Source organism: Ranitomeya variabilis, chromosome 5, assembly GCF_051348905.1.
Source record: "Ranitomeya variabilis isolate aRanVar5 chromosome 5, aRanVar5.hap1, whole genome shotgun sequence".
Lineage (NCBI taxonomy): Eukaryota > Metazoa > Chordata > Amphibia > Anura > Dendrobatidae > Ranitomeya > Ranitomeya variabilis.
The window spans coordinates 258,559,278-258,577,597 of NC_135236.1; the positions used below are offsets into that span (position 1 = coordinate 258,559,278).

Here is an 18,320-nt window from a genome sequence, read left to right on the forward strand (position 1 = left end):
CCTTTCTCTTCCCACTCCCATGTAGCAGTGGGATATGGGGTAATGAAGGGTTAATGTCACCTTGCTATTGTAAGGTGACATTAAGCCAGATTAATAATGGAGAGGCGTCAATTATGACACCTATCCATTATTAATCCAATAGTACGAAATGGTTAATAAAACACAGACACATTATTTACAAGTATTTTAATGAAATAAAGACACAGGTTGTTGTAATATTTTATTATACTGGTAATCCACCTGAAGACCCTCGTTCTGTAACAAAGGAAAAATAAAAACTCAACAATATCTCATACCTTCCGACGCTCAGGTCAAGTCCCACGAAGTAAATCCATCTGAAGGGGTTAAATCATTTTACAGCCAGGAGCTGTGCTAAAGCACTGCTCGTGGCTGTAAAACCCCCGGGAATGAATGGATTGCAGGGGAATGACCTGTAGTTACCTTGAGTTGCGGTGAGGCGCCCTCTGCTGGATGTCCTCATATGAACTCGAGCGTGGGAACTTTTACCAGGCTCCAGTTCATGAGGACATCCAGCAGAGGGCGCCTCACCGCAACTCAAGGTAACTACAGGTCATTCCCCTGCAATCCATTCATTCCCGGGGGTTTTACAGCCACGAGCACTGCTTTAGCACAGCTCCTGGCTGTAAAATGATTTAACCCCTTCAGATGGATTTACTTCATGGGACTTGCTTGACCTGAGCGACGGAAGGTATGAGATATTGTTGTTTTTTTATTTTTCCTTTGTTACAGAACGAGGGTCATCAGGTGGATTACCAGTAAAATAAAATATTACAACAACCTGTGTCTTTATTTCATTAAAATACTTTTAAAAAATGTGTGTGTGTTTTATTAACCATTTCGTACTATTGGATTAATAATGGATAGGTGTCCTAAGTGACGCCTCTCCATTATTAATCTGGCTTAATGTCACCTTACAATAGCAAGGTGACATTAACCCTTCATTACCCCATATCCCACCGCTACACAAGAGTGGGAAGAGAGTGGCCAAGTGCCAGAATAGGCGCATCTTCCAGATGTGCCTTTTCTGGGGTGGCTGGGGGCAGATGTTTGTAGCCAGGGGGGCCAATAACCATGGACCCTCTCTAGGCTATTAATATCTGCCCTCAGTCACTGGCTTTACCACTCTGGTGGAGAAAATTGCGCGGGAGCCCACGCCAATTTTTTCCACCATTTAACCCTTTATTTTACAAGCTAGAGTGCCCACATTTTGCACATACACACTACTAACATTAGTAGTGTGGAATATGCAAAAAAAAAAAAGGGATATGAGATGGTTTACTGTATGTAAACCATGTCTCATATCCTGTCGGGTTTGGGAAGGAGAAAGAAAAAGCCGGCAATTGAATTACCGGCTTTTCACATATCTTGCGCTGAATTAAATATAAATACAGAATATATATATATATGTGTCTCAATGACATATATATATATATATATACTGTATATATGTTTTAATGAACATTTGAGCACATAAATCCATTAGATGTCGGTTTTGCAAGCCTGCGAGAAAATATTGCAGTACGGATACCATACGGATTACATACGGAGGAGGCCATGCGCAAAATACGCTGACACACCCTGCCTACGGATGACAAACGGATCATTATTTTTGGAACATTTCTGCGTATTACGGTCGTAAAATACGGACCGTATTTTCATACGCTAAGTGTGACGCCGGCCTCATTGTGAGTCTGTAAAAGTGTCATAAGACTCTGACAACATTGTTCACAGCAGTGACCTGGGAGTCAGAAATGCTTCCAGGGGTCTTCCCCATGCTGTTCCCATATCATTTGATCACTTTTCCCATCGATTTCCGCAATTTCTAGTCCCTCTGCAGACCGCCGAGGGGGGGGGGTCTATGCTTGAGTTTCCCATAGACTTACATTGGGCTTGTTGCTCAACCCAGGCAATGGGCACCAAAGCATTTTAGTGCTCACCCATCACTATTAACGAGTGCATAAACTTCACTGCAGCTTCCTCAAATAAATGTTGTCTTTTGTTACAGCAAACTTAAACCTTATTCATATCAGGATCTGTTCTACATGACGAGTGACTGTAGAGACACAGCCTATTAGTATACGGCCAGCAGTACATTATTGACATCTGTGTGGATTATTTTAGATAAGTGCGTGCAATAAAAGTTGTCAGGAGTGAGGAAGAATAGGATATTTAAATATAGAAATGTGTTAAAGCAAGCTGGTTCACACTCTGGCAAAGGAGCGTCTTCAGCAGCAAAAGAGTAAAGGTAAAAGTGGTTTTCTTATTTCTTCATTTCCTTTTATCAGAATAGTAGTAAATTCCCAGAAAATACAGTCGTCTCCCAGAAGATGTCATTTATGGAAATACAATATGCTTATCACAAACACAAAGCTGTTCTGATCATTAAGAAAATAAACCTGGCAGCTTATGCTAGAATCATTACATTAACACATTCTATTCCAAAATATTTGTATTTCTTGTTTTTTCTTCAGTGGAGAATTAGACTATTGTGCTCTCTGAAGCTGCAGAAGCTGTACATCTGGTCCAAGGTTTATGGAGTGCAGGAAAGTATGAGACTGACACTTTTTCTGCTTACTCACAAATATTTTGGTAAGCCATCTGTTTATTTATACACATTCCATGTTGCACTAATTTGCTCCCAACTATTCATAGACACCAGCTGAATGAAGTCATCACGTTCTAGGGTTAGGCTTGGATCACTGTGCACATCTGACCTCTCCTTTACTGTCAATGGGGGGGTCACAGCACCCTGCCTTAAAAGTGTTAAACCCCTGGACATAGGACTCAAGGAGATGTACCTTGTGTGCAGTCCACGCTTCTATGGCAACACAATAGATCAGATAGCTTCATGAATATTGCCAGTAGCAGGGGCTGCGTGAGGAATAAGTGATCAGTCTGATGTCAGCAGCCTCTGATGCTGCAGCTTCTCTCCGTCTGCTTAGTATGGGCAGCAGCCAGAGTCAAGGAGACAGGGAGGGAGGAAAAGAGGGAGGGAATTCTATTTTTCTCTTTTTATTATGATTTGCTCCTTTTGTTCTTCTGGGCAGCCCTAGTCCAGTCCCTCCCCTGGCCGGCTGCTGACTGAACTGTTCTGCCCGTCTGTTGCATTTCATACCCTCCTGCAAAGTCCTCATCATCTATCTCACTGCTTGGGATCTGAACAGAGACAGGCAAACATGGACCACAGGCTCCTTCTGGCACCTCCACCTATGTCAGGATGCTGCTGATGCTTCTGAGACCCAGATCTCCTGGTCAACGTGTGCCTGCAGGTGCAAGAGGTGCTGCTGACATGCCCCCAACATTGGCAAAGAGGGGCTAATTCCAGAGAAGCCTTCAGGGGGAGTATCCTGGCAGACAATGGACAGACTGCACCCCTCAATGAGGAAGCGTCTGTACAGTCTCCCGCAGCAGATTGGATCCAAAGCCTCAATCATGGATGAAGAAGAAGGTGAAGAGAGGGACACCTGGAAGAAAAGCATCAAGCTCAAACCATTACCTTCACCCTCAGCACTTAAGGTCCTTGACCCACGACCTGGAGCAAAGGAAGCTCATCTAGTTATGGAAACTGAAGTAGGCAAATCCCAAAGAACCAGTAGCAATGGAGACTGCAGGAGATTTACAGGTAGTCTCTCCTCCATTGCCAGCTGTGGCCGGCACCTGCATGATTCAGACCCCAGCGAAGGACGCAGGCTTATATCAGAGGGAGACCTCAGTCCTACTGATGAGAAGTCCCCCACAATGGACGCTCCAGGAGACTCAGGTGTAGGCCCTTCCCCTGCAGCAGTGTCCCAGCCTGGGAGCACTGACCAGCACAGCAGTTCTGTAAAGGTTGACCCTAGAGAACAGACTTTATCTGCAGGGGACGAGGAGCAGAGTAGTTTCATGCACAGACAGTTTGGGGCGCTTTTACAGCCTGGGGTGAACAAATTTTCCTTGCGGATGTTTGGCAGTCAGAAGGCAGTAGAAAGGGAGCAAGATCGAGTAAAGTCTGCAGGATTTTGGATTATTCACCCTTATAGCGACTTCAGGTAATGCAATGAATCCGGCACACTCAGTCTGACACAAAGAGTGTGTAATGAGCATGGTATGATTATCACTACATCTATTATCCCTATAAATCCATCAGTCACTTCTTTTTGGCATCTAATCAGCATATAATGGTGCTTTTTGTTATGTAGGGATTTACACACTTGGTGAAAGGAAACCTTATGTTTTACCTATGAAATGGGTGGTCATGAGCTTTGTCTCTCTGTAACCTTGAAGGAGTCACTCTTCTGAAAAAATATCTACATTGTACAAGCTTGTAGAAGGAGAGAACCTCCTTATGGATATAGTGATCTGTAGCATGGAAAACTGTTGATTGAAGGTAAAGATGTGAGGATGCTTTATTAAATCTCACAAATTAGAAGAACATTTTACAGCCTGGGCCTAGTATGGTGGTAAGAAGACAGCGTGCAAGCTTCATATCTCCACACTGAGCCACTATATGAAGTGATGATCAGGACACAGTTAAAGCAGTGTTTATACTCACTGTACATTCTTCCATCTCATAAAAAGTCTTCAAATAGACCTTATATACATTCATCTGTGTATTCCCACCAGGGATGGGGGCGAAGTGCGGGAAATATTTATTACAATCCATTTTTTCTCAATGGAAGGAGGGGAGTAGAGGGGATGTTGTGGCAGAACTGAAGGACGGGTAGATTTATGAAGTACAATTCACAACCTCATAATAATAAATGTTTCTCTAGTAAATAGAAATATATTTATAGTTTTCCCTTTGTACTGAACTTAACAAGAAATTCAATAGCTTGGAAGATTGCTGTTTTGGTTCCTTGTATTAAGATGCCATCAATAAGTAATTCATTCAGCACTTGTCACATAAATAGATAATAGAAAAGCTAGCTGCCTTGTCATGACACCTACACACTTTTAGTTCAAGGCCTTGATACCTTGTATCTGACATTGTTTTTAACACAAAAAAGTGGTTCACATCACTAGTGGCAATGAGCAGAGCTAATACATTAAGAAGAATATGTACATTATTTTTTCTTATTCTTTTTTCTTACACATTTTTTTCTTATCATTGTCATTCCGTTCAAAATGGCTGATCAAAATGTTTTTGAAACAAAACTTTATTACTTTGATCTTTAAAGGGGTTTTCCAGTTTTGGAAAACCCCTTTACCCCTTTACTTACCCTCCCAAGTCCAGTGCTGAGTCTCCGCCGCTGCTTTCCGTGTCTGCTATTGTCAACAATGCGGCAGCCAATCAGTAAGCTCAGCAGTTTGTGCCGTCAATTTGAGCTCATTACTGGCCGTAGCACTGTCAGTGTGACGTCAGTGCTGCAAAACAATAACCAACACTGGGAGCAGCAGCGGAGACTCAGCGCTGGACCCAGGGAGGGTAGGTAAAGGTCAGTTTGCTGTTAAAAAAATAAAATCTGCAGCCCGAGAAGAAGGGTTTTCCTACACCAGAAAAACTCTTTAAGATAGGCATTTATGTGAAGAATAAGGTCAAAACATGACTGAAGTAACTTGGGTGTGTCGTACAGTATTCCGCTTTAGAGTGGATTGACTCACTGAAGATTTTGATGCAAGCCTTTCTGCAACTGAAAATCCATCCTATTCTTTGAATGAGGTTGTGTCTGCAACCAAATCTGCAGCGTGTGAATTCATCCTTGTTGTGCAAACCTGTTGCAGAAATCTTTGGAGCAGAAATGATTTCCATACATCTGAATGATATTTACAATTTACAAACACCATTTAGATGTATGGGATGGATTTCTTCAACAGAAATCTGCCATGTGTGAACATCCCTACACATTACTTCTCGGTCTATCCTTTTTATACTTCCTAACCAAAAGCTGTAAATGCATTCCAGCGTTTTAGAGACAAAAAAATAAAACTTTTAAAAATGAGAAGGGAACAGGAAAAAGAGCCAAGAGGGCTGCCAGCCATGACTTTACCTTGCTTGACCTTGCTTAAAGGGATGCTGTCACCTGAATTTGGAGGGACCGGTTTTGGGTCATATGGGCGGGGTTTTTGGGTGTTTGATTCACCCTTTCTTTACCCGCTGGCTGCATGCTGGCCGCAATATTGCATTGAAGTTCATGCTGTGTCCTCCGTAGTACACGCCAGCACAAGGCAATATTTATTTGCGCAGGCATATACTCCGGAGGACAGAAAATGAACTTCAATCCAATATTGCGGCCAGCATGCAGCCAGTGGGTAAGGAAAGGGTGAATCAAACACCCGAAAACCCCGCCCATATGACCCAAAACCGGTCCCGCCAAATTCAGGTGACAGGTTCCCATTAATTGAGAGGTCTCTATCTATACGCAATTAGTAAAATGCATATCTACCAAGCCAAGTCTGGTGATGAGAAGCCAATATGGAGCCATCCACGTAAACACCACTTGGATGTTTTTTTTCTGTTTCACCGCTGGAGTGGTATCACTAATGTCTGTACCAGCCGCTATCTACTGCTCTTCCCATCTCTTTCTGCCATCTTGTGACCACAGCTCCTAGCTGACCAGAAGTCAAAGCTAATGGTCACCAGCTCTCAGTGTACCTCTATGAGAGTCTCATTCTGGCTCTTATAGACTTACAATAAGGCCGGTGTCACACTAAATGTATGGAAAATCGGTCCGAGTCTCCCTGCCGAGAGCCGCACGAGTGTTCTCCATATGGTCATCCGTGTGTAATGCGTTTGCAATGCGATTATGCGATTTTCTCCCACTCATGTATCCGTATGACATGCGTATGGTTATACATTTCTCACTGATTTTCTCAATTGAATTAAATTGCTCAATGGGCTGAAATGAGGAAAATGTGAGCATATTTGTCGCAAGCAAGATGGATGGTCCGTGTGGCGTCCAAGTTTTTCTCGCACCCATGGGCTTGCATTGTCGAGTTTCGGACGATATGCGCGTACAATCGCAGCATGCTGTGATTTTACACATACGTCGAATATGCCTGAGAAAAAATATGCATAGCACTCATCCGTATTCTACGATAGTGTGACGCCGGTCTAAAAGTGACTTCCAGTTCGCCCAGATATCATCTCTGGAGCAATCCAGCAGGTCAAAACTAGCAGAAAACGAGCACAGTGGCACAGATAACAGATGAAGATAGAAGTTGGTAAGTCTTTTTTTATGGACATGGAAGGTGCATCAGTGATACTACTCTGGAGGTGAAATTAAAAAAAATATTGGAGTAGTCCTTTAACGCCTCTCCTGGCTTTTTTTAGGGAATGTGCACACATTTTTTTTTAGGTGAGTCTGCTCTGAAACTCATCGAAAAATCACCCATAAAAAATTGAAACTATCAATATATGCATCTCTAAGTAAAAAGACTTGCTGTGCATATGTTCAGTGTTTTGATTGCCTTTTAACTGCTTCATGTTTCCAAAGATGCCAAACAGTTAGAAGTGAGCTTACCAGTTTTTAGGCATCTTTTGCACAGAAGGCGCTCTATACTTTACAATACAAAGCAATAAGATGGTGTAAAAAATTGCCTATAGGCAAAAGTGACGAAAAAGAAAAGACGCTTCAGGGAAAAAAATGCTGACATATCATGAAGTGTCTTCCTCTTAGAAACCTTGCCAGGTTCGCCCACCTGAAAATACCCTAAAACTATGTTTTCTGTGAAGCTCTGGAGTGTTTGTATAATTGAAGTCTCAGTCTTGTTTGGCTGTCCCTTGTTCAAGCAGCATGAATCAATTTTTTTTAAACTGCATATATATTATAATTTTTTGGACTTTACTACAGTCGGTAACAGTGAAACCAAAAATGGTATCTTCTTTAAAAATGTTGATGAAATGTGTCTTCCACCCATGTACCCAGTTCTAAAGTCACATATTCAGAGGCTGATGAGAAGTCAAACTAACATTTCCATGAACATTTCGTCGGCCGGTCAAAGGCATTTTTTTTTGTTAACATAACATGCAAACATAAAAATTGCTGTTGGGATGACGACACAGTATAGTGCACACATCTACATGGACACATGTCAGCACATGTCATACAAAGAACAGCGCACACATCAGATATAGACAAAGCACACATCAGACGTCATATAAGAACTGTGCACACAACACACATGGGCAAAGCTCACGTCAGTCGCCATACAAGAACAGCGACACAACACATATGGACAAAGCACACGTCCGACATTATACAAGAACAGCACACACATCATATATGGACAAAACATGTGTTAGATGTCATACAAGAGCAGCGTACGCATCACATATGGACAAAACACATATTAGACGTCATACAAGAACAGCGACACAACACACATGGACAAAACACATTAGGCGTCATACAAGAACAGCGACACAACACATATGGACAAAACACGTGTTTGACGTCATGCAAGAACAGGGACACATCACATATGGACAAAACACGTGTTTGACGTCATGCAAGAACAGGGACACATCACATATGGACAAAACACGTGTTTGACGTCATACAAGAGCAGCGTACACATCACATATGGACAAAACACATATTAGACGTCATACAAGAACAGCGACACATCACATATGGCCAAAACACGTGTTTGACGTCATACAAGAACAGCCACACAACACACATGGACAAAACAAGTGTTTGCATCATACTAGAACAGCGACACATCACATATGGACAAAACACGTGTTTGACGTCATACAAGAACAGCGACACAACACATATGGACAGAGCACACGTCAGACGCCATAAAAGAACAGCAACACATCACATATGGACAAAACAAGTGTTTGACGTCATACAAGAGCAGCGTACACATCACATATGGACAAAACACGTGTTTGACGTCATACAAGAACAGCCACACAACACACATGGACAAAACAAGTGTTTGACATCATACTAGAACAGCGACACATCACATATGGACAAAACACGTGTTTGACGTCATACAAGAACAGCGACACAACACATATGGACAGAGCACACGTCAGACGCCATAAAAGAACAGCAACACATCACATATGGACAAAACAAGTGTTTGACGTCATACAAGAGCAGCGTACACATCACATATGGACAAAACACACGTCAGACACCATACAGGAACAGCGACACATCACATATGGACAAAACACGTGTTTGACGTCATACAAGAACAGCGACACAACACATATGGACAGAGCACACGTCAGACACCATAAAAGAACAGCAACACATCACATATGGACAAAACACGTGTTTGACGTCATACAAGAGCAGCGTACATATCACATATGGACAAAACACATATTAGATGTCATACAAGAACAGCGACACATCACATATGGACAAAACACGTGTTTGATGTCACACAAGAACAGCGACACATCACATATGGACAAAACACACGTCAGACACCATACAAGAACAGCGACACATCACATATGGACAAAACACGTGTTTGACGCCATATAAGAACAGCGACACAACACACATGGACAAAGCACACGTCAGACGCCATACAAGAACAGCGACACAACACATATGGACAAAGCACACGTCAGACGCCATAAAAGAACAGCAACACATCACATATGGACAAAACACATTAGACGTCATACAAGAACAGCGACACATCACATATGGACAAAACACGTGTTTGACGTCATACAAGAACAGCATCACATATGGACAAAACACATGTCAGACACCATACAGGAACAGCGACACATCACATATGGACAAAACACGTGTTTGACGTCATACAAGAACAGCGACACAACACATATGGACAAAACACGTGTTTGACGTCATACAAGAACAGCGACACAACACACATGGACAAAACACGTGTTTGACGTCATACAAGAGCAGCGCACACATCACATATGGACAAAGCACACGTCAGACTTCATACAAGAACAGCGTACACAACACACATGGACAAAACACGTGTTAGACATCATACAAGAACAGCATACACATCACATATGGACAAAGCACACGTCAGACGGCGTACAAGCACAGCGACACAAACATATAGACAAAGCACACGTCAGACATTATACAAGAACAGCGACACAACACATATGGACAAAACACGTGTTTGACATCATACAAGAGCAGCGCACACATCACAAATGGACAAAGCACACGTCAGACGTCATACAAGAACAGCGTAAACAACACATATGGACAAAGCACATGTCAGATGGCATACAAGAACAGCGTACACAACACACATGGACACACATGCAAATTACACAATCAAAGTGAACACGGCCAACGTGTCACACCAAAACATTGCACACATCAGAGTAGCACAGGATCTACATTGGACACACACACCAATGAGCACAAGCACTCACAACATATGCACTATCCACATTATAAAAATGCCAGCAAAGAGTCATTGAAGCTGGTATAAATGTTAACCACATTCAGTGCTGACCTTCAACAAGCTCAGTGATGTAGCTCCACCTCTGATCATTAAGCCCCACAACCACTCAAAAGGACTTGCACTCTTTCCAGGTCCATAATCTAACTCAATGTTATTCCTTATGAAAGGTTTATTGTGAAGAACTTTCCCCCTCTGGGCCCTTCTGCAGCTCCACAAGCTACATGTCCGCATTTGGTCATTCCTATGAATATATCAACACAAATTATGATGAAAGGTCATATTTTGCACTTATAATTGGAAAAAACAAACAAACAACCCTAAACTAGTAGTGTATGTTTAGCGTATTATCTCTGATTTTGAGACGCTATATAGGTATACTGTGTTTGTTGATAGTGTCACTGACTTGTAATGCAAGCTCCAAATCTCAATGCAATGGCTGTTGTGAATGAGCTAAGCCATTATTCAGCATTATATACGTTATGTGTATGGCGATATGGAAAGCAGAACATATCTGTGACCAGGTGTAGGCTGTCCTCTCCTAATGCAGCACGACGGGGCGACGTATATGCTGATTTCAGTGGTGTGTCGGCTATGTGTCACTATAGTGTCATTTTGTAATCTGTAGCAGCACAATACAAGTGCTAAGACCTAGGATTCTGGCACATTCATGAGCATTAGTTCTCCCCCCTCCCCACTGCTGATTGACGGCTTTCTCCTTATGCTCGGTATTAGGGAGAAAGCTGTCAATCAGTGGCGGGAGGGCAGGGAGAGCTTATGAATACATCAGAATCCTAGTTCTCCATGTATATACAGTGTTACAATGGATAAAATGTAATTGTCAGAAAAACTGTATCCTGGTGACAAGTCAGCTGAAATCAACATGTCTGCCACTACTTCATGCTTCCTTGAGAGATGCCAGCATAGACGTGATAACAGATTCCCTTCAAGTTCCATTGATAAATTAGGAAAAGAATATACAAGACAGGGCAAACGGTGGTAGAAAAACAACATATATGGATCAATGGTGTTACTTGTCAGATGGTCAGTAGTTCAGCATGGACCGTCCAATTATCTATCCTCACAGTAACATTGAGCTGTAGGGAGTTCCATATCAGCTGCTGCAGATGTAACACTCTCCATGTAATACAGCAGCAGCGCTTTCTTCACATTGTGACAAGCATAGACAAAATGTAATCTTCCTGTGCAGCCATGCACGTACAATGGTTAGATTCTGTCACACATTAGTCTGTAGCAATTTATTCCACAACTATCATATATTAGCAAAGAGATGATGCCATTGTTTAAATGTAGCTGTTGCTGAGAACTGCCAGATTTCCTTAGAGGGCTTTTCCAGTTTTGGTAAATCCCACTCCCATGACTGCAGTTTGTGTTTATTAAAACAAACTAAAACTTTACTCACCATCCTCAGGTCCAACATTGACTCTCCACTTTTGCTCTGAGAGGCTGTTACTGTCTACAATGCTGATGTCACATCATGTAGACCGCACTGCAGCCAACAACTGAGCTCATCAGATCTATCTGAGCCGCAGATATTGGCTGCAGGCAATAATAAACACCGTGAACAGTGGCTGGATCATGGCTCTGGACCTGGGGAGGGTGAATAAAGATCAGTTGTTTTTTTTTTAACAAAATGCAGATGGGGATATGGGTTTTCTTAAATTGGAGAATCCTGTTAACTGTACTGAAATAAAATGTAAATGTGCCAAAAATGCAAATATGAAAAAAAGGCCTATGTAGTAATATAGCGTGAACCAGTCGTTGTTTTCTTCTTAACGGTGATGTATCTTCTTTCTTATTATTTTTAATATTATATCCAGACAGTGATACATATTCTGTTTTTTAAACTGTTCATATTTTCTGATTGTATGTGTAAATATATATATATATATATATATATATATATATATATATACATACACACACTTTTTAATAGGCATGAATTTTAAGGTGTTTTATCAAGTTGTACTTTATCTATGGGATAGGGCGATAACTTCCCGATTACTGCTGATGTGACCTCTGGGACCCGCAATAATCACGAGAAACTGGGCTCTGAACAGCTCCTTGTGAATGGAGTTCTGGACAATTATGCACACTGGCTTTCCATTCATTCTTCTGTAACTGCACCCCAGGCAATGACTGAAAGCCGGCCCTAATGCTGAGCTGCTGTCAGTTAGTGTCGGGGACACAGTTACAGCCACCACTCTCTATACACTGAGCAGAGACTGAACCCACGCTGGCACCACACCCGTGACTAAAATCACAGATGCTACTGGGAGGAATAAAATTCATTTATTCCCAGTGCCTCGCAGAACGCTATTAACCTGCAGATTAACCCAATATCTGCAAAAAACAAATACAAGCACAGTTAAATACAAACAATTGCTTGTACTTCTGATTTATGTAAAAGTTTGTTAAAATGAAAATGACTGTTTAAGAGAGAGGAATTGTTTATTAAACAAGCTATTCTACAGAATTTCTTTGTATGCTTGATTTATAGAAAAAAATATAATTTTTTGTAAATGTGGAGTTGCAGTCACAGAGAAAAAAAGCCTAAAAAAGTGAACATTGTTCATAAGAGAGACTGTCAAAATGATTTTCTGCGCATTTCAGGCATGTTTTCAGTTTTGTAGTAGCCAATTATTGTTTGCATTTGTTGTATTTTTCGTACTTTGGATACACCTCATTTAAAGATTTTTCTGTATTTTCATGACAATGAAAATTGTACATTCACACTGAAGCTACGTCTTGAAGCTCATCAAGAGAATGCCAAGTGTGCAAAGCAGTCATCAAAGCAAAAGGTGGCTACTTTGAAGAACCTAGAATATAAGACATAATTTCAGTTGTTTCACAGTTTTTTGTTAAGTATATAATTCCACATGTGTTAATTCATAGGTTTGATACCTTCAGTGCCAATGTACAATTTTACTAGTCATGAAAATACAGAAAAATCTTTAAATGAGAAGGTGTGTCCAAACTTTTGGTCTGTACTGTATGTTCAATTTTTTTTTCTCAATGAAGATTTTACACGAGCAAATTTCTTGAGTGCATTTAAGTTCCATTTGTCTGAAATATGCCTTCAATCATTCATTCATAATTATGTGAGCAATTCTATGAATAGGTTCTATCTGTGTGGGCTGCTACGAGTAACAGTCTAGGCTGGTAATATAAATACGTACGCAATAATTCCCATTCAATTTTCATCTAGTTGATTAACACTAACAGTAGGTCGGGCACGTGTTTTTTTTGGCATAATTGTGTAAAGCAAAAATCTAAAATGCAAATTCTCAATATGTTCATTTTTTAAGCAGATTGCCATTGGATTACTAGATAATAGCCTGATGAACCACTATTTCGTGCTTGGATTTAACACCATTAAGGCATAGTCAGACGGCTGTATAAATCAGACTGAGATCATACCACAATGCAGGGCCGGCCGTCGGCTCTCCCGACTTGAGCATGACAGTTTCATACATTTGTATGATGCTGTCATGTTCAGGCCAGTCCATATACTGCAGTCTGATCTTGGTCCGACTTACACGGTCATCTGACTGTGCCCTGCCACATGCACACGTTGAGCATTTGGTGAGTTTTTTACCTCTGTATTTGTAGGTCAAGATCAGGAATGGAACAATTCTAGGAAAATTATGATATAAACACGCCACCCTTCTGCATTTCTCACCCACTCCTGGTTTTGGCTTACAAATACAGAGAACCTCTCTGGAACTTGACAGCCTACTTGTACTGCAAAAATGCAGATGTGTGAAACCAGCCCTAAGAATATGTGTACACATTAAGTATTTGCTGCAAACATTTCTAAGCCAAAAACATTTCTCTTGGTAGGGAAATTGCTGCATAAAAATCCTCTTGTTTTTCTATGCATTTTTTTCCCTTTTATTAGAATGGGTGAAAAACGCTGCAAAAAATGCTGAAAGAATTAACATGTTGCAAATTTTAAACTTCTTCAAATCTGCATGGAAAAAATAAGATCCATGCACTCATAACATGGTGAAATGTTTCTGTAATACTGAATCAGATGAAATGTGAATGTGTATATAAGAAGTCTAAATGCACTTTTGTGTTTATGAAACCTCAAACGTCATCTGTCAGAAGGATCAAAACTCTAAAGCTGTATACATGGACATGCAACCCATAGAAAGTTAAAGTTAAATGAATTGACACCTTGTGATGTTTTATACCAGAGAAAGCTAAGTTTTTCTTATATACAAATGAGCTATTAAGATCTATGGGCCCAATACAGATGTCCCTGAGAATCTGCCTCTAGAGCTTATTTTACATAAAAGCGGAGGGGATATTACCAGTGTGAGACATGTAATGACTGACACTTTTCTCTCATAATCATACACAGCTCTGCAGAGAGATCAGAACTAAAGCAGCACAACAGAACTAACACATTACAGCAGAAATAAACTTTTTCTTATTACAAACACATTTGCATCTACCGTTGTCCTTATGATGCTTTAGATCTGCTGCAGAACTGTGCCTGTTTATACCCAATACTGTACAGCAGAGTTTAACTTTGTCTCATTACATATACAACAAAACCATTTGCAATTGTCCTCTCACAGTGGCTCAGCTTCCATCTCAAAGGCAGCCAGTGGGGGAGGAGCAGCACTTCAGAACTGAAGCACTGTTAGAGGAAAACTCGCAATGCATTTATTGTGTTTGTAATGAGACAAGGTTCAATTCTGCGGCACTGTGGTTGTTGTCATCAGGCACAGCTCTGCAGCAGAACTGACAGCACTGTGAGAGAAAAGCTGTAGATGCTAATGTGTTTGTAATGAGACAAGGTTCACATCTGCTGTACTGTGTTCTGATTTCACTGCAGAACTGTGTGTGATTATGAGAGCAAAGTGTCAGTCATTACATATCTTGCACTAATATCGTTCCGTTTCAGTTAAAATCGGTGCATGAGGCAGATTCTCATGCAGATCAGTTTCCTGCCCATAGGTCTTAACAGCTCATTTTCATTTGACAAAACGTGAATAACTTTGAAATAAGAGATCAGATCACAGTTATCAAAATATCATTTTATTTAACTTTATATGACTTACATATCTACATAGATGGCTTAGGAGGGTAGATCCTACTCACAGATTCCATTTAAGGTCTCATAAACAAAAAAAGTGAGTATAGGTTTCTTATGTATGCAACCACTTTTCATCTGAAGCATTAATACAGAAACATTTCACCATGTTACAGTGCATATGTAGCAACATAAAAAAGCAACTGAGTGCTTTTGGTTTTCATCACTACTGAAATATTCCCTTTAAAAGATCCATTAATTGGAAATCGACATCATTGATCAAAAAACTCTTCGTTTGTGTGACTGTACTATATGTCTCAAAATACAAATACATTTTTTTATCTAGAAAATCATTTGTGCTCTGGAAAATATTTTTTCATACAGAGATTCACACACGGCATTCATGTCACCATTTTTTAGCCATCATTTTCCTGAAATCACTTTGAAAAGCTGTGTTTGATCACAATTTATTAATTAATCCAAAACAACTGTGTGCATAGAACAATCTATTGCTAATTATTCTATGTGCATCTTCAGCATGGTTCATAATGTTATGGAAATATTAGGGTTGGATAAATATATCCCTGTGTGTGCTGTGGCCGCTCCCAATTAGACTGAGTATTTTGAGCGCTCAAAGGAATGAGACTGCAACACCATTGTGTCAGAACAACATTCCATCAATACTGAATCTTTATTGTACATACATAGTTTTATATTTTCACATAGAAAGGAGTGGTTAGGGGTTGTCAGGGGTGGTTAGTTAATTACCATATTGTCTAGCTCGTCTGTCATTGGTTATCTAAACATATATGGAATATGGTGATTAATGCTCATATGACTGCTGATTAAGCTGAGACATTCGATCAGCAGTCATCAAACATCTGACATTCTTCTGCTTTTAAGGATGGAAAACCCCATACGATCTGTCTGGTTTATATTAGTTCATGTCAGCCATTTTATGATCTGTCTAGGTTATATTAGTTTGTGTCAGACATTTTAAACCATTGATTATAATGTATATATTAGCTGTGAGCATATAAGTATATATTTGATTATAGAGGAGTATACATGCAAGTGAGATCTACATGATATATATATTTCTATCACAAGCCCCCCTTAGATATCACTTGCCCTAATCCTAGCCTCCTGTCCCAAAGCGCTGCAACTCTTTTGTGCTGTTGGCGAACTGACACAAGCCTAACGCCTGTGCCCCACTCCATACAGACTTTTCGCAAATGGGCGGTCAGGAGATCTGTCCCTAACGGGGGTTCGTTGCAATCAGTCTCTTAGTCAATAGCATGTGTAGTGAGCGATGTGCAGTCTTTATCAGGTAGGTCATCTTTTCGGTCAGGCAGGGCATCCACGACATCATTCTGGCTTGGGTGTCATCTTCTGGTAGGGGAGCTTTCTTGCCATGCGATGAGTGGATCCAAGCGAGTCTTCCCTCCAGTTTCACAGAGTTTGGTGTCATCAGCAGCACTTGAGCAGGACCATCAAATCTGGGATCGAGTGGTGTTCTCCTTACAAGCTTTTTCACCAACACCCAGTCTCCTGGCTTCTAGGAGTGCATACCGGACACTGAATCTGGATCTGGCAATGAAGAAAAAAACTCGAGAATGGATGTTAGCAAGTTTCTTGGTGATTTCAATTACATAAGCAGACAAAGTATCATATTACATAATCAGCTGCTAAGGGAAAGGATACCCCTAACCTGGGACTAGACACAAACAAAATTTCATATGGTAACAGCTTTTCTGGGTCTCTGGGAGTGTGCCTAACACTGAGTAGTGTGATTGGGAGTGTGTAGGCCTAAGTCTGATCCTACTGCTGACTAGATCTCTCGTGTGAGATTTGCTGTGAATGCGGGTCCCTGGTCACTCTCTATCACTTCTGGGACCCCATAGCTGCATATCTCGTCTCTGAGAGTAGCTTCTTTGCAGTAGTCTTTGCTGACTGGTTTTTCACTGGGAAAGCTTCTGGCTGTCATCTTGAGAACATGTCCACGGCCACAAGGGCATATTCGAATTCTCCACTTGGCGGCATCTGGATGTGGTCTATCTGGATCCTCTGGAAGGGGGTACAGTGGTCTGGCAAGTTGATGTGTGGGAACTTTCTTCATTCTTCCAGGGTTGCATTTGCCACAGATCAGACAGCTGTTTATGAACTTGGCTGTTAGGGTGGAGATTTCTGGAGCGAACCAGTAAGCACCAATCGGATCATTCATCTGTGTCTTAAATCTGTGTGTGGGCCCATGTGCCCACTGGACCACCATAGGGTACATGCTTCGGGGTAAACAGGGTTTGTAGTCCATTGAGTATACCCTTCCTTCTTCATGTGTTGCTCTCTTCTGCATCCAGCATTCCTTCTTGTCCTTTGGGGCTTGCTCTTGCAGCTTTTTGAGCAGATCACAGGACGTCATCTTGTCAGGTTTCCTGTCTTCAGCCGTCCTGTAGTAGCCGTCCGGCTCTACGACCTCTTCCACTTGTCCATATTGTCTTCCCTTGACTGTTTCTTTGGCTGCCATATCCGCCATGTTGTTGCCTCGTGCCCCTACTGTGTTCAGTTTTCCATGCGCCTTGACTTTTAGCATTGTCACCACTTTTGGAAGTTGAAGTGTGTTCAGCAGGTCCTTAATGGCTCCATTGATGCTTCACGGTTGTTCCGCTGGCTGTTATGAAGTCCCTTGCAGCCCAGATGGGTCCGAAGTCGTGTGCTATGCCATGCAAGTACCTTGAATCGGTAAACATTTTCTCAGTCTTGTCTTCTGCCATCTGGTAGGCCTTCATCAGCGCTATCAGTTCTGCTTCCTGGGCTGACAGACTGGGCGGCAGACTTCTGGACCACAGGATCTCTTGATTGCTGGTCGCTGCACCTC

At 41.3% G+C, this 18,320-nt stretch overlaps 1 protein-coding gene across 1 annotated transcript in view; it reads left to right on the top strand.

Annotated features, from left to right (window-relative positions):
- Window positions 1-2,978: 2,978 nt before the first annotated feature.
- Window positions 2,979-18,320, top strand: part of HCN4 (hyperpolarization activated cyclic nucleotide gated potassium channel 4) — a 433,381-nt gene continuing 418,039 nt past the window's right edge. The window contains exon 1 of the mRNA XM_077264133.1: window positions 2,979-4,049. Within this exon, the coding sequence (XP_077120248.1) occupies window positions 3,379-4,049 (671 nt within the window). The 5' untranslated portion in view covers window positions 2,979-3,378. The remainder of the gene's footprint in view (window positions 4,050-18,320) is intronic.